This window comes from Lemur catta, chromosome 3, assembly GCF_020740605.2.
Source record: "Lemur catta isolate mLemCat1 chromosome 3, mLemCat1.pri, whole genome shotgun sequence".
NCBI classification, from domain to species: Eukaryota; Metazoa; Chordata; class Mammalia; order Primates; family Lemuridae; genus Lemur; species Lemur catta.
In genome coordinates, this window is record NC_059130.1 from 79,224,882 (window position 1) to 79,249,819 (window position 24,938).

Sequence of the window (24,938 nt, forward strand, 5' to 3'; positions counted from 1 at the left end):
CCTCATTTACAGTTGGAGAGCTGGAAGCTCATCAGGGTTCAGACTTGACCAGGTCTCTGCAGCTTCTAATTAGGAGATGAAATTGCAACCCGGGACTGTTGAACACCAAAGCCTGTGCTCCGACCACGAGAGCAAGCTTCTCATCTGTTTTGACTATTTTGTTTTGCACTTGTACAACAGCTAACTTGGGGTTTTTCCATATGGCCTCAATTCTGTTGAAATATTGTCACCCCAACTCCTCAGCAGAAACCCTGAGGGCAAAGGTTGATCATTTTATAGAGAGTGAATAAAAAGGCAACTTGTGGAAGTGGAAATCGAAGCCTCTGACTTAATGAGGTGAGGTGATGATCTATGGCTCTCACCAGCTGGTGCCGGTGCGTGACCAGGGGTCTGCACCACATAAAGCACGATGCGTGGGCCCCTCCTCGCCCCAGCACACAGCCCCTCTCTTAATTCCATTTGTTACTCTTGTGTCTTCCCTCCCTTCCTTTTAGCTTTTCAGGTCTGTTTCTGTGCACCTGCATTATTCATTACGTGATTTTTTTTTTCTACAGGAGGGTATGAAACATTATCGTGATGAATTGATATGCAAAATAAAAACTTGTTCAGTCCAAGAAAGATTAATCTCTATTAATTAATGACACAGACCTGAGGATCATTTATAGATGATCAAGACTGACACAGAGTCAAAAACCAATTTCCTCCAGGTAGTTGTATGATTTTCACTGGGACAATAGACATTTAAGTAAGATGACCTATTTCCTTACTGCCTGAAACAAGACCAACAAGTTCCTTGAGGATGCTTCATTTTTTTTTTTTTTTTAATTTTTAGAGACAGGGTCTAGCTCTGTTGCCCGGGCTGGAGTGCAGTAGCACAATTATAGCTCACTGTAGCCTTGAACTTCTGGGCTCAATGGACTGCAGGAGTATGCCACCATGCCTGGCTAATTTTTCAAAATTTTTTTGTAGAGACAGGATCTCTCTATGTAGCCCAGGCTGGACTTGAACTCCTGGCCTCAAGCGATCCTCCTGCCTCAGCCTCCAAAAGTGTTGGGATTACAGGCGTGAGCCACCATACCCAGCTAGACACTTTAAATCATTCATTTGACTTGCTAACTCTAGAGCTAGCGAAAAATTTAATCAGTGAGTGGAGACTCTTTCAGAATGGCTTTTTTCTTCATCAGAAGCATCAGGCAAGATTTCAGCAAAGTGGGAAGAGTCTTCTGCTTAAAAACTTCTTCCTCACCAGTCTGTGTCTGAAATGCCTTTAACTGAGGAAAACCCTCTTTATTCCACAATTAGAGATAATATTAAAAAAAAAAAAGACAAGCAGGAAGAAGTAGCTAGCTAGAAAATTCATTGTATTGTTTAAGGACTTCTGTCTTCATGTCTCCATTCCTAAAAGTATGTAGCTGCTAAACCCAAAATAGCAAACACTGAAAAGTTTCTCTCTAGCACCAGTCTCACAACCACCTAACTTCCCTATCTAGAAACAAACAGTATGAAGTTTCTTGTGTATTTTTACAGAGATATTCCATATACCTACATTGGAAGTATGAAGGGCTCCAAGTATTTGAAGATTACACCCTCTTTATCTGCTACCACCTTTGTTTCATAAAATTCCACTTGAGCCATCCAAGTGCCACCTCTTCTATGAAATCTTCTCTGACTCTCTCCCCTGGTAAAGTTGATTGTTCTTTCTTGTGGGTCACCACTATACCTCCTAGTATTATTGAACTTATTACAGTATCACCATTGCTTGTTCATGGATCTATGTCCCATACCATTTCCCATCCTTGATGGAACCCTGCAGGACAGGGGCTGCTTCTAATTCATCTTTGTATCCTGGTAGGTACTTTGTATCAAGTAGGCACTCAATAGATGCTCATTAAATGATTATCAAGAAATTGGCTGGGCGCGGTGGCTCACGCCTGTAATCCTAGCACTCTGGGAGGCCGAGGTGGGTGGATCGCTCGAGGTCAGGAGTTCGAGACCAGCCTGAGCAAGAGTGAGACCCCGTCTCTACTAAAAAATAGAAAGAAATTATCTGGCCAACTAAAATTACATATAGAAAAAATTAGCCGGGCATGGTGGCGCATGCCTGTAGTCCCAGCTACTCGGGAGGCTGAGGCAGTAGGATTGCTTAAGCCCAGGAGTTTGAGGTTGCTGTGAGCTAGGCTGACACCATGGCACTCACTCTAGCCCGGGCAACAGAGCGAGACTCTGTCTCAAAAAAAAAAAAAAAAAAAAGCAATTGTCTGGAGTTAGAAAATGGGATCCAAATGACTCAGAAAGGGGAGGCTGGAAGTAAGTTGTAATCTTACCCCAACTCAACCAAGTGCTGGGGTTTGAATGTCCCCTCCAAAGCTCAAGTTGAAATTTAATTGCCATTGTGATGGTGTTAAGAGGCAGGGTCTTTAAAAGGTGATTAGGTCATGAGGGCTCTGCCCTCATGAATAGATTAATGCTATTGTCTAGCAAGTGGGATCCTGATACAAGCAAGAAGTCTGGCCCGGTTCCCTCTCAGTCTCATGTGGTCACTTGTGCTTAAACTTTGTGCCATGGGATGACGCAGCATGAAGGCCCTCACCAGATGCTCGTTCCATGCTCTTGGACTTCCCAGCCTCCAGAATTGTGAGCTAAATATATTTCATTTCTTTACAAATCACTCAGTCTCAGGTATTCTGTTATAGCAGCAGAAAATGGACTAAGACATCAAGTTTCTGAGGATAAATTATTAGTGACACACAACCAAAATACCTATCACAAACAATGTTAAATCCATCTGAATTTCCAGACAATTTACTTTAGCTCAGAGGGCAATTTAAAGTGACCAAGTAAAAGGAACTTAATTGTTACTGAGTCCCACAAAAATCTCAGATCCCTCCAAGGGGATTTAAACTCTGAATTGCTAGAAAAGAATTTCGTAACATGCAATAGTATATCCTCAGACAGAGTCAAAGTCATCAGGCACTTTGGCCCATCAATCACCATTTTCTTTATTGTTCAGGCTGCCAACAAGTAGATAAAGTAACTCATAAACACACCAATCATTCAGCAAAAGGCAATTTTATTGTCACAATAGACCCATAACACTTAAAGAAGCCATGTGTTAGAAAAATTAACTAAAGGTCTCCTGTGGGCTGAAGGATATCAATAAGTAGTACTCTTTTATGGGTGAACTATTTGAGTAAAATGAAAATTTACATTTCTAGATATTCAGAGGATTGTTTTCACAAGCATTTTAGGATGAAATTTTGACAAATAATTATATGTAGATACTATTATAAGGAACTATGCATATATGCCTTAATTACACTGCTTGCAGGCATGTTTTACTTAATTTTATCACTCTGGAATTAAACCCAATCTTTGCCATACTCATAAAAGTCCCTACCTGCACTCCCCACAAAAAAAAATCCTAAGGGACATTTTAACTATAGAAAAGGTTCACATTAAATTTCACATTTAGGTGGAAAACATATTTACCAGTGACCCAAAAAATGGTATTATGTGTTATTACCCTGCTTTAAGGGAAAAATCCCCTCTAACAAGAAAAATGACCCAAAAAATGGTATTATGTGTTATTACCCTGCTTTAAGGGAAAAATCCCCTCTAACAAGAAAAATCCATGAGGACCAAAAGATATATTAAATATATTATAAATAATAAAATGGGCATTTTTTTTTCCTTTGAATGAAACTATGGTTCAGATCTGTGGCCTTAGAGAAGGGATGCTAGTTTTCAACCCCATTTAATAGAGTTCTCCTCTATGGCTATCCCTGTTCAGATATCATCAAGACAGTCGTGTCCTCTACGCAGTTGACTACTTTCTCAGCAGGAAAGCTAAACCAATGAGGGGTGTTAAAATGGTGGTGGTGGTAAAATCCTCAAGCCAGTCCTATACAGACCAAAACTATACCCAAACCTACACTGAAAAACACATGGGTATGGATTAAGTTACTGATTTGTGATGTCTATTGCAGTTACAGAGTTTAAACAGAAAGTGTTAGGTTAAAACTGTTAAAGTAAATCTCACTTGAGCAGAGTTGATAGGCTCCAAACCATATTAATATAAATGAAAGGACGAATGTCTTAGAACATGATTCTTTTCCATCTCAAATCCTCTGTGACCAATTTTTTAAAAAAAACAAAGCTTCCATGGCATCATTCGATTAGAATGTGATTTGAACAAAATGTGCAGTAGTGTGTGAAAGAAAAGACTCAGGACTAGGGGGTCAGAGAAGTCACATTTTCTGATAGCTCTGCAGGTAACCAACGGGCTCACTTTGTTCCTGACCCTTAACGTTAGGAGTAAACTACGGAGTTGAACCACATGACTTCTAAAGGCACTCCAGCTCTAAAATTCTAGGCCTCTGTGAATCCAAATATTGTGCAAAGTAGAGCAGAAAAAGTCATTGTTTTACACAAATGTTTAGGCTCTGCCTAGGAATAAGACCCCCTTTCAAAGGTCAAGCCGGAAGAATCCTAACTCCTATAGGTCTAGGGAACAGAAAGATGTGGGGGCTGCAGTCAGACTGTGTATTAGTTATCTCTTGCTGCAAAACTTAGTGGCTTTAAGCAACAACTATTTACTTGTTCATAAATCTGTGTGTTGGCAATTTGGGATGGGCTCAGCTGAGGAGTTCCTCTGCATTATGTTGCATCACTTAGGTTCTCATGTGAGTTTGCAGTCAAGTTGGCTGGGGCTGGCTGTGTCCTGGATGGTCTTACTTTCATGTCTGGGGCTCTCTCCCTCCATGTGGTCTCTCCACATGGTGTCTCCTGCTCTGAGAGGCCAGTCCAGGCTTGTTCACAGGGTGGTGTTTCAGGAGGGCAAGAGCTAAAGCTGAAAGGCCTCTTGCGGCCAAAGTGTAGAAGTCACGCAATGTCCCTTGGCATGCTATTGCTCAAAGCAAATCAATAGGCCAGACTGGATTCAATGAATCTGGGAAAAGCTGCATAAAATTTATGGTCAATTTTAATCTGCCACAGAGGAATTTTCCAGCTTGTAGACAGTGGAAGGCAGCAATGTACGGTGGGATGAATACTGGCTATGGCAGATAAACCTGTGTTCAGATTTTAGCTCTGCCACTTATCATAGCTTTATGATACTTCCATTAAGTTATTTAAGCTCTTGGAGCCAGTGTTTCTGCCTCTATAAAATGGAACTAATATATCCTACCTTTTAGAGTTTGAGGATGAAACTCTAAGTGTCAGCCAAATAGTAGGTGTTGAATAATTGCTAATGGGGGTCCCTAATATATAGATAGTTTTAAGGGGCATAGGTCTAGTACATAAAGGGAGGAATACATCTGTGTCAGAGTGGTCAAAATTCCTGACTCTAAGGATGAATGACACTACTCTTTATCCATTTTTTCATTTCCAAGTTTCCTGTTATTATAGTGATCTCAAAACATAACTGATTGTTTCTTTTCAGGAAGGATTATGCTACAAGGTTATTTTAGGTTATTTTTCTTATCTTTTTTTTTTTTTTTTTTTTTGAGGCAGTCTTGCTCTGTTGCCCGGGCTAGAGTGAGTGCCGTGGCATCAGGCTAGCTCACAGCAACCTCAAACTCCTGGGCTTAAGGGATCCTCCTGCCTCAGCCTCCCGAGTAGTTGGGACTACAGGCATGCGCCACCATGCCCGGCTAATTTATATATATATATATATATATATTTTTAGTTGTCCAGCTAATTTCTTTCTATTTTTTAGTAGAGACGGGGTCTCGCTCTTGCTCAGGCTGGTCTCGAACTCCTGAGCTCAAATGATCCGCCTGCCTCAGCTTCCCAGAGAGCTAGGATTACAGGCGTGAACCACCGCGTCTGGCCCATTTTAGGTTATTTTTCTCAAGTACGGATTGCTCAGGACTAAGCCCAAGTACTATTTGTATGCCAACATTTCTAAGCCGTACTATAGGAGTCCTGGTCCCAAACATTTTGATTTTTCTGTTTTAGGTAAGTATAATCTTCACTCATCATGGATTGCATATCTGTGAATTTGCCTACTCGCTAAAATTTACTTGTAACCCCTAAATCCATGCTGTCAGCACTTTCACCGTCATTCTCAGACATGAGCAGAGTGGTGAAACATTTGAGTCCTCTGATTCCCCCGTTCCTAGTTGAGGTTGAACAAGGCGATATTTTGCTTTCAGCTCTCATACTGCAAAGTACCCTTTGCGTGGTCTACTTAGTGTCACATTTTTCGCATCTTTGTGCTTTTTGTTTGTGATTTTGCTGTTTAAAATGGCCCCCAAGCATAGTGCTGAAGTGTTGTCTAGTGCTCCTAAGTGAAAAAAGACTATGATGTGCTTTAGAGAGAAAACACATATGTTAGATAAGCTTCATTTGGGCATGAGTTATAGTGCTGTTGGCCATGAGTTCAATGTTAACGAATCAACAACATATATTAAACAAGGTGTTTTTAAACAGAAACACATACAAAACAAGGTTGTGTATTGATCAGTTATTGAAAATGTTGTGACCAGAGGCTTGGAGGAACCTATCTCTGTATTTTCCCTAGAAGGAATGGTTCGGTCTTCACTAACTCAGTGTTTGCCTTGATTTTATAGAACACAACTTCCACATATAATGAGAATCGACCATACCTCCTGCTGTTGCTTTTCCCTGGTGATACTTCACTACAACAAAACTGGGAAGCCTAATGTGAAAGCTGATAGAGACAGAAATGCAGACAAATGCTATCTATAATAGAGATGACAGGATTCATGATGACAGAGAAGCTCTCTAGTGTCCTTGCTATGATGGAGCAATGGGTTGATTAACCCAAGAATGGGAAACTTAAAATGTATTTTTCCTATGCTGTGGCATGTATTGTTATGCTTATATCTCAATGCATTTTGTGGATCTATATTTTTTGAATCAATTACAAAGGTAAAATGCAGAGATGATTTAAGACAAGTTGCAAAGTTGCCAATCTTCCCTACTTTCAGACCAAGAACTTTTCTCTTCTTTGATGCAAAGAGTATTTGGTATCACCTCATTGATTCATGACAAGAAAAAGATTAAGAGGATGCTTAATTTCAGTATTTCAAAAGAGCATATAGGACCTAAAGCAGAAAAAAGTCAAGTACTATACTTTCATTACTCTAAGATGAATTTCCTCACTTTAACAATTTCATAATTTGAATGAGTCTTACACTTGAGTATACATTTAATGTACTGCTTTCCCACCATGGATCACACTAAAAGATTATTACTTTAGAAGAAATATAGTATTTGTCAAATTGATGTTGTTTCACTTGCCAACTTCATGGGTTGAATAGATAATTGTTTCTGCTCACAAAATCTGAGGGACTATAGCTGTATGAGGGAAGTCAGCAAGGGTCAAAGGAACTTATCTATCATACTTGAAATCATAGTTATTTTTTCCTTGACAAGATGTGTTTAACCTGAGAAATCAGTTTTTAAAATATGGGTATTCTTTCACTTCAAGAGGGTGCTATAAAAAATGGCTAGTCTACTCTGCTCACTAACAAATTATAGTCTACCACACAGATTTTCCGAGAATCTAAGAACATAATCAGACTTCAATTAATCCCCACAAAACACTGTTACGAAAAGGAAGAAAGAGATAGTCTATGTATTCCAGTATACACCTACAAAACTCCTCAAGGAGGAAGAAAATGGATCATAATGTTCAGTACCTATTATTTTGAAATACTGAAACATTCTCAGGTAATAAACTATAGAAAACATTAATGAACATTAAATCAGCAATATATAATAGTGGCTTTTTTGACATAAAAGGATTAAATGCTCAGTTACACTGGAAGAAATAACACCAATCTATGTGTGTGCATGCATGTGTGTGTTTTAATGGCTATGCAAGCAATCCTAAAACTCAAACTTAGGAATTGCAAACTCTTGCACACTATTTATAGGTAACTAATACATGAAATAAAAATCATAGCAATAAAACAGACAGCATAAGTATTGCTGTGAATATATGAAATTTTTTTGCATTTCTAGACTGTAAAAAGCTTTCTCTTTTTAAGCTCAAAAAAGAAACTGTTTTACATTTATTTAAAACGGAGTTCCCTTGCGAAGTCTGATTTAACAAAAAGTTGATACTTATCAATATGAATATAATTTTTCATACTGAAATATAGATTTATTTTAAGGAAGTGGTATAATATTTGCATTACATTTTATATGTCCCTATAGTTCCATTTGGTTCTTATTTGTTTAAATTTTACTCAGCTTGCATAATATTTTTGCTTACAGTCATATTCTTTAAGACCAGAAATGTCCAAATCTGGAAATTCAGAGGTATATTCGTTAACATTCTTTCAGGGTGATTCACAGAGTTTTTGCAAACTCTGCTTTGATTTTAAAATAAAACTAAGGTAATAAGATGTTTTGTGTAAAAATATATGACTTAAGCAATAACGATAAAAGGAGTTTGGCTTTGGGGGATCACACGCCAAAGCAAACCACACTGCTCATGAAACAGACCGTACAAAGTTCAAGTGTAGGGGAACAGCAAAATAAAACACTTAATCAAATGTAAAATAGCTTTCTCCTCTGCTTACTTTAAAAATATCCAGTGGTTTAAATTGCTTCAGTCCTACGTTTAAATTGTCAAGAGCAGTCATAAGTAGATGATAGCGTGCAACATGATGAGAGGTTAAATGAAGTCACTTCAGAACTTGACATATGGTTAGAGATAAAGGACAGGTATTCTTCACTTCAATTTCTAGATGGATAAACTTTGCTACATAGTATCCAAATGGGAGAGTACTTCTTCTTTGATATCTCCTGCTAATATACCTGCCCTATAAAACTTCTGAACTGTTTTTTTTTTTTCCTTTTTTCGAGACAGGGTCACTCTCTGTCACTTGGGCTAGAGTGCGGTGGTGTCATCATAGATCACTGCAGCCTCCAACTCCTGGGCTCAAGTGATCTTCCTGCCTCAGCCTCCTGAGTAGCTCGGACTACAGGTGCGCACCACCACACTCAGCTAATCTGAATTAAATTGGTACTAAATCCAGAGGTGAAAAAAACGCAGATTTGAAACTTGGAGAGAAATGACAAGACTCTAACTGTGACATTCCCAGGCCTTTTTATTATTAAGAATATCTAAATTTTGCCCAAAGACCCAGAAGAACAGTACACGTACAGGAACTAGGGCTTATATTTACAAACTTTCCAAAAGTGATAACAATCACTAGTTTCTATAAAACAAACCAAAACCAAAACCAATACTTACACCTTATTCCTTAGTTAAAAAAACATAAGACTTTGAAGTTCTAAGAAATTGTGAGACAGGAATTCACTGAGAGGGAGAGAGAGGTTATGCCTATGAGAGAGAGCTAGAGAGAGTTTTCGTATACTATCAGCTTGAAAAAGAGAATTTAAATGTAAATACTCCTCTTTGATTAAAAACAAAGCTTGATAACAATACTATCCTTAGAGTGTCTGCTTGGACTTTGCCAAAATCTCTCTCGAGATGGGGGAGCTCACTATCCCCCAGTAGTTCATCCCACTTGTGGTCAGCCAACGTTAGAAAGTACTTCGGTATAAAAATGTGAAATCTGTTTTTCACTGAGCCCCTTGGGAGTACCTGAATCATTCTTATCCTCCATCTACAAGAAGGTTAACCTTTGATGTTCACAGAAAGTCATCATTGTCCTTTCTGATCTTCCTTTCTCCAGTCTGTTCAATTCTTTCTCAAATGATGTGGCTTCAACATTTTTTTCTTTTTTTCCCTAGGTTATGATTTCCCAGGTATCAACATTGTTCTTATCAACCACATATTCATGCCCAGAAATAAATAGAATACTCTAGCTACAGCTAACACCGATCAGAGAAGTGCTCCAGACAGACATATAGCATGGGGAAAAGCACTGCGTTGGGTGGGAACAAGACTCATTAGAGGAAGTGAAGGAGGCCACATGGTTGGAATCCAGAGAGGTGCAATGAAGCCAGAGAGGAGCCACATTTTTAAGTGTGCAAGGTACTATATGGGGGTATTAAAAATACAAAATAAAATGGAGCTCGGGGTCTGGTGGGTGAAACGGATAATTCCCTTTCATAGAAGAAGGGAGAAGATCTCCCTTTTACAGAAGATGCGTAGTGGTGACATCAGAAAAAAAGGCCAAATAGGTGGCTTTGGAGATACATTGTCTGTTTAAACCCCAGTTGGAGCAATTGCTACTATTATGTTCTTGGAGAAGTTACCTAACTTATCTATGTCTCCATTTTCCTCATCTGTAAATGAGGATAACACTATTGCCTCTCCTACAAAGTTGTTGTGAGAATTAAATGAGATGATACATTTAATTACATATTAAGAACAGCACAATCACTTTTCAAAAATTTGATGCTGAAAAACAAATATCCAATTGTCTAGGAACAAAGTCATGTTTCAGTATGCAGGTAATATACCAGAGACATGCAGATGAAGAAAGTTAAAGATCTCCTTTAATACAAATGTTTATTAATAACAAACAGTAGCTGAACTCAGTAAAGACAGGCAGCTGGTAAAGTTCTTTATATTCATTATCTTAGTTACTACACACAACAATCTTAGGAGGTAGAATTTTGTCATCACCACAGTTGTACAAATGATGAAGCAGATTTAACTCTAAAGATGAAGTTACTTGTCCAGCATCCCAGAGTTAAAGAGCTGAGATTCCAAAGCCAAAGAATCAGCATCATTACTCTGCTACGCTGCCTTTTAGGTTAGAAAGAATTCACTGTCTAGTCTGGCAGCCTTTGGTAATGGTAGAAAAATGCATATAGAGAGAGAGACCTGGAGACCCTCATTCTTTCTCCATTTCATTTTTCTTCAACCCCCAAAACAGTTCAAGTCTGCCAATACTCCAAGATAAAAGATTTCTTAAGTTTTTCTTTTTCTTCTCTATAATTCCTAAGGCTGATAACAAAATAACCCCAATGAATGAGTCTGGAAAGCTGTATTTTACTTCTTCTGAAGTCATTGGCAGTAAAAATGATCAGCAAGCAAAAATTTCTGAGAAGGGGATATTGAGGGATTCAGGGAGCAGCAGTTTAAGGAACAGGAGGCAGGCATCAGAAGAGGAAAGAGTCTTTGGGTTTTCATTTGGCAGATTAGGTGGCAACCTCTGAGCTTCAGGATTTCATGCAAATTAACACCCAGACAGGGAGGAGGGAGGGAGTGGGAGAGAGAGAGAGTGCGCATGAGTGAGAGCGCAGGAGGAAGGAAATAAAAAATATAAATTAAAATACCACCTCCAGGCTGGGGCGCAGTGGCTCATGCTTGTAATCCTAGCACTCTGGGAGGATCGCTCAAGGTCAGGAGTTCGAGACCAGCCTGAGCAAGAGCGAGACCCCCCATCTCTACTAAAAAATAGAAAGAAAATAACCAGACAACTAAAAACATATATAGAAAAAATTAGCCGGGCATGGTGGCGCATGCCTGTAGTCCCAGCTAGTTGGGAGGCTGAGGCAGAAGGATTGCTTAAGCCCAGGAATTTGAGGTTGCTGTGAGCTAGGCTCACGCCACGGCACTCTAGCCTGGGCAACAGAGCCAGATCCTGTCTCAAAAAAAAAAAAACAAAAAACAAAAAAACCACCACCTCTGCTATCCATTGTGCCTTATCTGGCTTCCTGCCTTATAAGAAACATATAACAAATAGCTTGTATTAATTGAATCTAGAAAGTGCTTTTTTCTACTTTCCAGAGGAAGTCCCTATTTTAACAGTCCCGATTATGGTTCTTCATTGGTTGACCCTCCCCTATATTAGACCATAAACATTAAAGTCAGTAGGATGAACTTGAGCAAATGTGTGAGCTTTTTGAGGACAGGGTTCTCTCGCTCAATTCTGTATCCTCAGCACTAAGCAAAGGGCAGCCTTCGAGCCAACATGTGCAACCTATCACAGAAGAGCCTCACTCCCCAAAGGCAGACCTGGGAGCAACATCACAGGATTAAAACAGCGGAGGCAGAATTCTGTGACTGAGGATTGGGTCCAGGTGTGCTTGTAAACCTTTGCAAGAGGCTCACCCTCATCATTATCTTGGCATTTTAAAAGGTCGGTTTAAATGACCGGCTGCAAAGACAATGGGATGCTAAGTCAGATCTTCCTCTGTGATCTCAGAGACCATCTGTCTTGGCTGGAGAGAAACTATTTATAGCAGAGAGGACTGATGTGGTGTCAAGACCAGGTCCCAGAGATTTAATTCCTCTGAAGACAGCAAAAATATCTGCTGGACATACAACAAAGAAGAGACAAAAATCCTAACTGGGAGAGTTGGAGCAGAGGCCTAAGGAGGGTCACCAGAGCTCAGAATGCACTCTTTCCCTACGCCAGAGCTGAAGTAAGGATGCACCACTTAGCCAAACGTACAAAGGTACTTTTGAGAGCGCGTCCCAACATTTCCCACAGTTTCCTTTCATACGCTCTCATCTCTGCTTGCTGCCTTCCTGCTGGCTGGATGCAATCCCAAGACTTGGTTGGATAATGTGACCTAGAGTGCCAATTAGGTTGCATGTTCCTTGTCCAAATTTGGAGGGGGGAGAAAAAAGGAAAAATGAAAGATCCTCATTGTGGTAAACAATAGCTTTATTTGTTAAAGCACTTTCCATCGCCCTGCTGTTCAGCCTCTCTAAAACCACAGACAGGCCTATAGATTTCTCATGAGTCTAACTCACGGCTTTTGATGAGGTACCTGAGGTTAGGAAATAAAAGCCATGTCCCATCTCTCATTTTTAAGTGGTGCTTATACTTCCAAGGACAATGGGATTTACAGCCTCAAAAGGCAGAACCATATATTAGGAACCTCAAGATGCTCTTAAAGAATTTTTTTTTTTTTTTGGCTGCCTCACGGTGGCAAGAGAAGCAGAGCATAGTATTTAGCAAACAGTCTCACATCCGGGTTGCAGGAAGTGAGGGAGCTTAATGGAAGCCCTCAAGAGTAGCACAAATGAATGCAATATGAAAGCCCCAGGGCAGCACGGGCACACCTTGTTCAGGTATTCTAAGCAACCCACACAAAGCAAACTCACGTTAACAAAAGCAAAACCACAACTCCTTCAGCTAGGCCAGACACGCTGATTAGATGTTTCTGATTTCCTATGGGAAATCTAGTTCTGCCTTATTTTAAGCAATATAGAGAGACCTACCGTTACAAAAAATAAATCAGAGGGTTACTTTTTCTTTATGAAGGAATTCACTAAAGAATTTCCTTAAAATGTAATTTCCCAGGTTCATTTCAAATATAGCTTTATTTATACAAATTCAATTTATTTAATATTTAGGAACACCTCTTTGGGAAAATGAGGAAACAGGCCCTTGGAAGGGAGACATTACCCACATTCAGGATCAACCAGCAGTTTCTGAATACTACCCCATGGCTTTGGTTTGACAATGTTATTTATTTATTTATTTATGTTTTCTGAGACAGAGTCTTTCTCTGTCACCTAGGCTGGAGTGCAGTGGTGCTAATGTAACTCACTGCAATCTTGACTCCCGGGCTCAAGCAATGGTCCTGGCTCAGCATCCCGAGTAGTTGGGACTATAGCTGTGGGCCACCACATTGGTCAATTTTAAAAATTATTTTTTGTAGAGATGGAGTCTTGCTATGTTGCCCAGGCTGGTCTCAAACTCCTAGCTTCAAGCGATCCTTCCTGCCTCAGCTTCCCAAAGTGCTGGGATTATAGGTATGAGCCACTGTACCTGCCCAACATTTTCATACATATATAAAATTTTCTACTGTTTATAAGATCTCTGATCCTCACCACAGCCCAATCAGTCAGGATTATTAAGCTCATTCTGCACATGTAGAAAATGAGGCTTGGCGAAGATACATGTCATGTGTGACTGCTCACCATGTGCTAGGCACGAGGCTAACCCTCAGGCAAAGGTCATCTCTCTGATCCTCCGAGTAACTCCATAGGGTATTACTGTCTCTGTGACTAGATCAGGAAATAGACTCTGAGAGGCTAAGAAATCTCTCAGAGGGTAGAGAGGAAACATGGCTGAGAGCCAATAGTGAGGAATGTTCGAGCATCAGCTCTGAGTTTAGCTGAGGACAGATCATGGAAGCCAGGGAAGACTTCATGGGGAGAGGCAGCTTGAAGGAGGTCCAGAAGCCTGATGACAGCAGGAAAAGGAGGGCAACAAGAGGGCAATTTGAGGGGAGGAAGGGGAGCAAACCCTGAGAGGCTGGAGTGCATACGCAGGTTTGAGGAACAGTGGTCTGGTCTGGTCTTATACTGGTGGTATGTGACCCCCTACGTATAGCAGCAGTTAGCTGGAGGGCTGGCAGTCTGGCCAAAGTGTTTCTTTGAACTGCTAAAAGGCCGGATAACCTTTAATTGGAAGGCATTATTAAAAACAAAGGTCGGGTATGATGGCTCACACCTGTAATCCTAACACTTTGGGAGGCTGAGGCAGGAAGATTGCTTGAGCCCAGGAATTCCAGACCAGCCTGATCCCACCTCTACAAAAAAATAAAAAAACTAGTCAGGCATGGTGGTGCACACCTGTAGTCCCAGCTACTTGGGAGGCTGAGGCAGGAGGATGGCTTAAGCCCAGGAGTTGGAGGCTGCAGTGAGCTATGATGACGCCACTGTACTCTAGCCTGGGAGACAGAGCGAAATCCTGTCTCAAAAAACAAAATAAAACCCAACCTCCTGCCCCCCCCCAAAAAAAACAATTAAAAACACAGCCTAGGCCAAATTACTTGAAGGGAAATCTCTAAGAAGAGTCTGCCTCTTTCCTCAATGACAAAAGCTGAACAGAGGGTATTCCAAGCCAAACAACAAGAAATGTAAAAAAGTCTGGGGCCTTAAGAAGGCAAAGACCCATAAAAAGGGGCTGGGAGCTAAACCTGGGTGTCGAGCCTGGTTAACTCCAGGTGTTCCCAGCTCCATCCAAGCTGATAAAAACATCACAGTGTGTGCAGGAAGCTACACACCGTAGCTTCTGCCTGCACAGGCACAGGGAGAATTCAAGACATAAATTATCCTGAACTCCACAGAAAAGTTTAACAATACTTTAATCAAGGCAAAGGAGATAAAATCCTTTAGTAAATAAACACCAGCCTCTGAGCACACTCAGGTTCAAGTGAGGTGGTTCACTAGTAGGATCGAGCTAAGTAGCAGGACTCTCCAGGTTGGGCTGAATTGAAGGAGAGAGAAGCATCATGACCAGCAGACATGTAAAAGGCATTATGACCCAGGTTTCCATTCTTGAGTTTCCTAGTGCTTTAGGGGACTAATATTTATTGCAGAAAAGTAGAATAGGATCTCCCCACCCCCCAGCAGTACTAACACAAAAACATTATAATCCTACCAAAAATGAAAAAAAAAAATACTTTTATGGATGACATATTTGTTTTATCTATAAATTTGGCATGTACAATTTATTCCTTACTCAACAAAATGGGCAAAAGAAATACCAAAATATTCATTTAAAAACATTAGTAAGAGTGATTGCCTTCGGGGAGAGGCCCTGGTGTTTTGGGGGACAGTGGTGGAGGGCAGGGCTAGGACAAAAGGGTAGGAGGGAGATTTTTCACTTTTTTCCCTTTTGTGTCAATGTAACTTTGTATAATATACAGGTATTACCTATTCAAATATATATGCATTGGTTAATCACAGTTTCAGTAAATCAAAACCCAGGAAAAATTTTACATTTTAATGGCACTATTGATTAATGACAAACAAAAGGTACTGAATAATCAAAAATCAATCATCCCAGGAAAAACTAACATTATAGACTGACTTAAAAAAAATTATGAGGACATGAACATGATTAGAATAAAATAATCCCTAAATTGTTGGGCTGGAATAATTGCTATATATTTGATAATCGATGTATGTTTTTTATCTAGCATTCCATTAAATAAAAATGATGATGAGAATAATAACAAGAGCTCCCACTTATAGAACAGTCACTAAGTGCCAGGCATCATCTTAAATCCTGTTTTAATACTTCTAAATGCTGCTATGATGTTGTTGGTCTAATAAGCATTTATAAAAATATTCAATATCCTAGATGGAGAAAATCCTGGTGAAAATTAAACACTGAGGAAAACTTGAAAGCTAGTTAGAATATAGGTGCACATCTATTTGTAATTATGTTTTTCCCTTTACTATGAAAAAGCCAAGAAGTGACACAGGGCTATCACGAGGCTCAACAACTAATTCTGTGACAGTGGGTATATTTCATGTCTAGAAACTTACCAAGGGTGTGTCTTTTCCTCCCACAATGCTGAGACCAAGCCCTGAACGTCCCTTGGATATTTCTATAATCATTTCCTGGCCAGGAACAATGGGACATGTCGCAGGGTCCACGGACAGAGGAGCCTGGAAACCACCTGGAAAAGCATTGAACACAGAATGACAGGTGAGTAGGAGACGCAGCTCAGCTTGCACCCTCCCTGACTGGGGCAGTGGGGGCTTGTGTGTGTTTATCATTTCACCCTTTTCCTGCAAAGCACCATGAAGGAAGAAGTTGGGTCATTGCTGCCCATTCACTCAGGGATGAAACATGACATTCCTACAGCCCTTTGGAGATTAAAACAGTAAGTCCTCCGCCCCTCAACCCATTAATTTTTGTTATACTTGGAAATTTTCAAATCTTAAAGTACATCATGAAAACCTGTATGGAAAAACCTAAGATGATTAAATGATTGGGTACATAAAGGCCTATGGTATAATGAGAATAAAGGCTGGTATGACAGAAGATTTTGACTTACAGAATATTAAGAAACAGTGCTTAAATGCTTTTAGTTAGAGAATATGAGATGAATTAGATGCATAAAGGATTTAATCAATAAAGTGTGATATACTTGAAAATAGCAATTACCTAAAATTGATCCCCAAATATATTATATATATAGTAAAAAAAACACAACACTCAAAAATTATTTGCTGGGCCCATAAGGGAAAAGGTTTATCAGAGTTATTGCTGTTTTATAAAGGTTTGTTTCTTAAATAATTGTTTTAGACTGAGTTTTTCCAAAAAACTGAGAGAAAAAAATCTTTTAAAAAATTTTTTGTAGACACAGAGTCTTGCTATGTTGCTCAGGCTGGTCTCAAATTCCTGGCATCAAGCGATCGTCTCGCCTTGGCCTCCCAAAGTGCTGGGATCACAGGTGTGGGTGACCACACCTGGCTAGAAAAAAATGTTTATAGGCTAACAAAAGATGTTTAATGACACATTTTTATGCAGCATAATTCTATATGTGTGCATTTTCCAAAAAACTGAACCTAACCCTTTAAAAACATTAAGCCATTCAAAACATTAAATAATTTCAAGATACTCATACAAATAACAGTCTCCAGAGAATGTTCCAATAACTAAGTTTGTTTGTTTTTAATTTTTTTTTTTTTGAGACAGAGCCTTGCTCTTTTTTTTGAGACAGAGCCTAGCTCTGTTGCCCGGGCTAGAGTGAGTGCCGTGGCGTCAGCCTAGCTCACAGCAACCTCAAACTCCTGGGCTTATGCGATCCTCCTGCCTCAGCCTCCCGAGTAGCTGGGCCTATAGGCATGTACCACCATGCCCGGCTAATTTTTTCTATATATATATTTTAGTTGGCCAGATAATTTCTTTCTATTTTTAGTAGAGACGGGGTCTCGCTCTTGCTCAGGCTGGTCTCGAACTCCTGACCTCGAGCGATCCACCCGCCTCGGCCTCCCACCGATAACTAAGTTTGATCATCATGAGTACTGATTGATTTTCATTCAGGAAAGGGCTGATGATCAAGGGCCCCATCTGCTGGTCAGCTATAGCTAATGCACAGAAGCCACGATAAAATCCACAATGTTCTTTAAACCTACGTAAAAGCAGGGATTGAGGGCCAACAATGGTTTTACATTTTCAAAAGGTTGAAAAAAAAAAAATCAAAAGAATAATAATATTTCAAGACGTGAAAATGATAGGAAACCGAAATTTCAGTGTCCGTAAGTAAAACTGTATCGGAACGTAGACTCACTGATTGATTTACACCTAGTGCACAGCTCTCTGGCTGCTGGCACGATACAGTGGCAAGGCTGAGTAACTGTGACAGACTGTGTGGCTCACAAGCCTGAAATAGTTACTATCTGGTTCTTAGAGAAAAAGTTTGCCAATCTCTGGTAAGGAACAAAAAGATTCAAAGGTAAGCCCGTGCGGGGTTTTGCTCTAAGCAATAATCATGGTCTTTGTGACAAAAGAGCCCAGGTTTTGGAGTAGCTCAGAGGTGGATTTGAATTCCCAAGCAGGAAATTAATAGATGAAACTGGGGATCACTTATCATCAGAAAAATGCCCGTAACCACTTTCTAATAGGCTGCTGGAAGAATTAACTGAGCAGTGTGTGTGTGAGGTGCCCAGCCCAGGGTCTGGCACGTTACAGGCATATAGTTGCTGTTCCTGTCCATGTGGAATTTATTAATCTAATGGCCTCCTGGTTAAGAGCAAGAAATTTAGTGACATAACCTCAGTAACAATAAAAAGTGCCATATTAGAAGTACAATATTAAATTGTAAACCTAATTTGTCTCTAGATCTTTTTGCAGCATATGTGTTCCATAGTATATTTCTTATTAATTTACATTAAAAATGTACAATAGTGGCACAATTTCATGGATGCTTTCAAAATGACTAGTGTAGTCTCCTGAGTGAGGAGAGAAAACACATAGCAAGAGATACCGGAGATGGCATTTCTTTCCTCCGCCACTTGGACTCACCCTAGCCAGTCTTGAGTCAGTCTTTGTACGTATTTCTCTCACAGAATCCAGCCCAGAGCCTGCCTCATACCAAACTCTCAAATAATGCTCAGTAAGTGGATGAGTAAATGAATAAGATTTCCACAGATTAAATTATAGGATGATGAATTTCTGTTATCTAGGTATAAATATGTGATACATAGTACCAAAGCTCCATTGGTCTACATCCATGGTCAGCAAACTTTCTTGGTAAAAGGCCCCATATACGTATTTTGGGGATTATGGGTCAGTCTCTGGTGCAACTATTAGTACTTAACTCTATCATTATAGTGTAAAAGAAGCCATAGACAGTAGGTAAACAAATGAATGTCTTAATAAAACTTTATTTATGGACACAAATTTGAATTTCATATACTTTCTATGAAATAGTCTTTTGATTCTTTTTCAACCTTTAAAAATGTGAAAACCATTTTTAGCCCATAGACTACACAAAAACAGCCAGTGGGCCAGAACTGACTCGTGGTCCATAGTTTACTGACCATGTTCATCAAGTGTTTTTGTATAAGTTCAGTGCTTTAAAATAATACCTGCTTGTTAAACTTTTTATGAGTTAATATTTATGAAAAAAATATATGAGACAAATACCACACAGGTTTCTGGACTGCTACATTAACGCAGGGTTATGCTTTGCCATTGGTGAGCATGGTGTTTTAAAGGGTCAATTTTTTACTGATTCATATTGCATAAAAGCAAAGTAGAAACGCCCATCATTCATTTTGAAGTTCTATTTTCAACCCCCTGTCAGCATAATTCAAGCCAGGAATTTAATGAGAGAACATGAATACCAATTTCTTTAAACACTGAAAATTAACAGTCTTCAAATAGCTTATATCAGCATATGGAGGGCTAAAAATTGGGTTCAATATGACTGTTTATGAGATATTACTCATGACCTAAATATAATCTTTTGGAGAGATTAGAGAAGAATAATCTGTAAGCCTCAGATTCCAATGGCATTTACTCAGGGCCTTTTCTGTTCTAGTACTTTCACATTCAATAATCAGCAGGCAATGCCAATGATCGAGAGGAAGATAACAGTGTAGGAAGTGAAGTGACCTGTCCAAGCCCCAAAGCTATGAAAGTAGAGATGTAGTCAGGCTTCTGACTCTTGGCCCAGCTCTCTTTTTAGGACATCACGATCCTTTCCTTCTCTAAGGTTTCACGAGCCCGTTCTGCTCAGGGAAAGACTCATACCGTAGCCTGTGCAGTCTGCATCTGTTGACTGGTACGATGGAGGTGGTGCTAACGGTATCTCCTGTGACCCGAAAGAGACTTTTGTCGAATATTTTTGCTGTTTCATCTGGCTGACAGCCTACAAAAGCGAAGAAAATTAGGTAAATGTCAAGGAGGAGAATGGTAACAGGAGACTTTAATATTGGTGTATTGTTGCCAAAAGAAGGGTGCACTCTGATAATTTTTTGAGAATACAGGGTGGGAGAGGCAGCACGAGGAAGCTAGGATGACTTTTACCTCATTCCCCATGCTTCCCTATTTAACTTTACATCTAAAATGCGCCGGTGAAGGATGGATCAAGGAAGAGAGGAAGGATAAATGCTGAAGATACTCTATCCCTGCGATCTGCATAAGAAGCTGGGGGTAGCAGAACAAAAACTTTGGCAGTTTCTACTCATTCTGAAGTTCACTTATCTGTGCTGTGCCCATCGAAAACTAGTCTATGCTGCAGATGTTCTGAGTACACGTGGTCCACCTGTTCTGGACACACTCACAACAGTCAAAGATGCATTAGATAGGTAAATTAAGCAACATGAGGAACAGAAAGAGAAAACCAGCATCTACTGAAAGCCTACTAAATGCCAGGTCTATCAATTGCATTTAATTTGCACAAAGGAATTGTACTTTGATACCCAGTGCCTGGAACATAGTAGAGACTCACTAAATGAATGAACGGATGAATGAACAGATAAAGAAGAACAAGATTGAAGACATGGGAAACTCAGGGTAGGAAATGAACTTGCAATTCAATGAAGGTACAGGGAGCTTTGCTGTGTGGGCTTTGGAAGATTAACTTGTTATTCTGGATTTTTGCTGACAATACTGTTGATGAATATTAGTATTAAAAAACTAAGAAAAACTAAAAGGACTCCATGCTTGTTTAACAGGCAGTTAAGAAATATAGGTAGTAACCTGACCTGCCTTCTGGATCTGTAGTCAGCCAGGGAACCCATCCCCAGCTGGAAGACTTTGGTGGAGGCACAGTGAAGCACCAGGCTGTCCCTGGAGTCTGAAAATAGGACCAAGGTAACTGCTCCAGAACCATAACACCTCAAGATGCTGTCAGTGGAAGGCTGGGCTTCAATACAGGGCATTGTATAGTGTGTAACAACTAAAATAATACCACCCACTATACATTTGCACTGTGCTTTCCAGTGTGCAAAACACTTTTATATCCATAAATTCATTCAATCATGTGAACAACCCTGCGAGTTAGACCATATTACTCTCTTTTGAAGATAAATGAAGACACAAATGTCAAGTGACATAACTGAAATTACACAGCTAATCAGAGGACGACGCAGGACCGAAAGTCAGTAGTTCAAGAGTGCTACACGTTTAAAGTGTTTATTAAACAGCTGCTGGGCAATGATTCTATGGATGTTCATTTTTTTCCCTGCAGGTTTTCTACCACCATCATTTAATACTGACTGTATACTTAATTTAAAAGACTTATTCAATTACACACACACACACACACATTATTTTTTGTTTGTTTGAGACAAGAGTCTCACTCTGTCACCCTGGGTAGAGTGCAGTGGTATCATTGTAGCTCACTGCAACCTCAAACTCCTGGGCTCAAGGAATCTTCCTGCCTCAGCCTCCTCAGTAGCTGGGACTACAAGCAAGTGCCACCATACCTGGCTAACTTTTCTATTTTTAGTAAAGAAAAATACTTCCTGGCCGGAACGCAGATGTGTTGGCAAAAACTGGAGCAGCCATTTTAATAAAAAATGGATGTCATGATTTGAGGATGGTAGAGTGATCAAATAAGAATAGTATACTCATCAGATAAGAGATGCTTGGGCCCAGGACACTGTGGAGATACCATGTTATCCCCAAACTGCTCACACCCAGACTCTTATGTAAAAGAGAAACTTCTGGCAGCAATTGAGCCTCTACCTTAACTCATACAGTGCTTACATCCAACTTTCATTTTGTAACATCTTAAGAAGAGTACATGGATTCCCAACAAAGATGAATGCAAGCTACAGAGTTCTTTTGTGAAAAATCATGTGAATTTTAAAACAGGAAGGCACAAGAGAGACCAGTCACTAGATTAGGATTTTTATAATATTAGAGAATAGTTGTTGATTATCTCTATATCCCAGTTCCATGTAGTATCTGGTGCATCATAGGTGACCAACAGATACTGGTGGAATGGAATTCAATTTAAAAATAAGGAAACAGGCTGGGTGTGGTGGCTCATGCCTGTAATCTAGCACTCTGGGAGGCTGAGGCGGGAGGAGAGCTTGAGGTCAGGAGTTCGAGACCAGCCTGAGCAAGAGTGAGACCCTGTCTCTACTAAAAATAGAAAAAAAATAAATAAATTAGCTGGGCGTGGTTGTGTGCACCTGTAGTCCAGCTACTCGGGAGGCTGAGGCAGGAGGATTGCTTGAACCCATGAGTTTGAGGTTGCAGTGAGCTAGGCTGACACCACGGCATTTTAGCCTGGGCAACAGAGGGAGACTCTGTCTCAAAAAACAAACAAACAAATAAAAAAAAAAAACAACTCAAAAAACAAAAAACAAAAACAAAAGGAAACAGCCCACAGAAACCAAATGAACCATCCAAACCTACATATGTGTAGGCAGACCTCTTGGTAGATGTGGTGACGGATGAACATGTGCTCCCGTGACTCATTCACTGGCACAAAACCAAACTGCTAAGTACGAAAGCTCATACTTAGTTGCTGTGATATGTTACTCTGTTAGATTACAAGAGTTGGGATAAACTTTATAGGTCATTCAACCTAACTAAACCAGTTTCATAATAGGAACACCAAGGGAGCTTTTAAAAATTATGGATGCTGGAACCCCTACCCAGACCAAATAAATTGGCAACTAGGGCTGTGGAGCCCAGGCAAGGTTTTTTTTTTTTTTAAATTTTTAAATTAAATCTTATTGCTTAAAGTTTAAATCATGGATTCTTAACCCAGGGCTTCTAAAAGATCCACAGAGCGACTTCTAGGAGCTATAAAACCTTTGTGGGGTATAGAAATTATTCTTATCAGTGTTTTTCTAGGGAAAGGGCATATAGTTCATCAGGTCCTTGTGACAGGAAAACAAAAACTCAAATAAAGACAAGAATTGCTAAGTTTGTTACCACTAATTAATTGTGTAACCACAGACAAATCATTTGACCTCCTCATCTGTAAATTGGTGGCAATACATCCACACCTTGCAAGGTTTAAATAAACCTATCCCTGTGCCAGGAACAATTTAGACTCAATTAATAATTCCTATTAATACTTGTCCTTTTATTTATTTATTTTATTTTATTTATTTATTTATTTTGAGACAGAGTCTCACTCTGTTGCCCAGGCTAGAGTGAGTGCTGTGGTGTCAGCCTAACTCACAGCAAACTCAAACTCCTGGGCTCAAGTAATCCTTCTGCCTCAGCCTCCTGAGTAGCTGGGACTACAGGCATGAGCCACTATGCCCGGCTAATTTTTTCTATATATTTTTAGTTGTCCAGCTAATTTCTTTCTTTCTTTCTTTTTTTTTTTTTTAGTAGAGACAGAGTCTCGCTCTTGCTCAGGCTGGTCTCGAACTCCTGAGCTCAAACGATCCTCCTGCCTCGGCCTCCCAGAGTGCTAGGATTACAGGCAATACTTGTCCTTTTAAAACATATTAATGACCAGTCAGCTTCCGATTGAAAACTTTCAGGGATGAAAAATTCCATTTCCATGAAGAAGTTCACCCCATTTTGGAACAGCTCAAACAAAGGGTTGGGAAGTTCTTTATAAAGAGCTAACGCAGCCTCACTGCAAATGCTGCCCACTGATCTCTAGTCCGTTTCTCTTTGGCAGCCACAGAAAAGGTTTATAATCACTTTCCCCAAAGAGAATGATTTAGATATTTAAGTGCTCATTCTGAAGTAAGGAAAAGAAGGCCAGATAATGTTTAGGATGTGTCCCAGCTCTAAAATTCTACGGTTATGAAATTTTAGAAGTGTTTGTATGTGCCTTGAGATAGGTGGTAGTGTATAAAGTATTAACACATTAATAGTATTTGCAAATACATTACGTAAAGCAAAATCTGGTCTTAAAAATTAATCGCTTACAGGTTTTCAGTTGAACTGAATTTGGTTATTTTTAAGGTTCTTTCTACAACTTTGTTTTTATTTAGTTTTTTATCATATAGTTTTAAAGAATTTTCAAAGGTATTTTCTTTGGCAATGTTTGAAATATCACATATTTCTTATAAGCTCTAGTAATCTATAGTTCCTTAAACATAAAAATAGTTAATATAGCAATGACGTAAATTTTTTTTTTTTTTTTTGAGACAGAGTCTCGCTGTGTTGCCTGGGCTAGAGTGAGTGCCATGGCGTCAGCCTAGCTCACAGCAACCTCACACTCCTGGGCTTAAGCAATCCTACTGCCTCAGCCTCCCGAGTAGCTGGGACTACAGGCATGAGCCACCATGCCTGGCTAATTTTTTCTATATATATTTTTAGTTGTCCAGATAATTTATTTCTATTTTTAGTAGAGACGGGGTCTCGCTCAGCCTGGTCTCGAACTCCTGACCTCGAGCGATCCACCTGCCTCAGCCTCCCAAAGGTCTAGGATTACAGGCATGAGCCACCGCACCCGGCCAGCAATGATGTAAATTTTAGTAGCACAAAGGTATAAACTAGTACACAGAAATAAAAATCAGAACTTAAAAAAAAGGCAAGGAAAAAGCTCAACAGCAACAAAACTACATAATTTTGACAGATAAATGTTTATAGTTTTTAAAGAGAAGTGAAATTCAAAATGTAAGGAACACTAAAGTTGTTTTTATAGAAATTCTCTCATTTGAAATTTTATTTATGACATTGTATAAGACATGATGCTTTCAAATTTAAGCGCAAGGGTATTCTCAGGGATGCCTTTTAAACACCTGGTTAGGACACTGGTACAAAGAGATGAACACAGGCTATTTCCATACACCTTGCACATAATCAGTGATACAATTGTGGTTTGACTTCCAGTTGCAGACA

General features: G+C 39.6%; 1 protein-coding gene across 8 annotated transcripts in view; it reads right to left on the reverse strand.

Annotated features, from left to right (window-relative positions):
- The window catches only part of PATJ (PATJ crumbs cell polarity complex component), a 337,132-nt gene that overhangs the window by 48,740 nt on the left and 263,454 nt on the right, over window positions 1-24,938 (reverse strand). For all 8 annotated transcript variants that reach the window (XM_045547880.1, XM_045547882.1, XM_045547878.1 and 5 more), the window contains 2 exons: window positions 19,917-20,034; window positions 16,196-16,329 (listed from right to left, as the gene is read on the reverse strand). In XM_045547880.1, coding sequence (XP_045403836.1) covers window positions 16,196-16,329; window positions 19,917-20,034 — 252 coding nt within the window. The remainder of the gene's footprint in view (window positions 1-16,195; window positions 16,330-19,916; window positions 20,035-24,938) is intronic.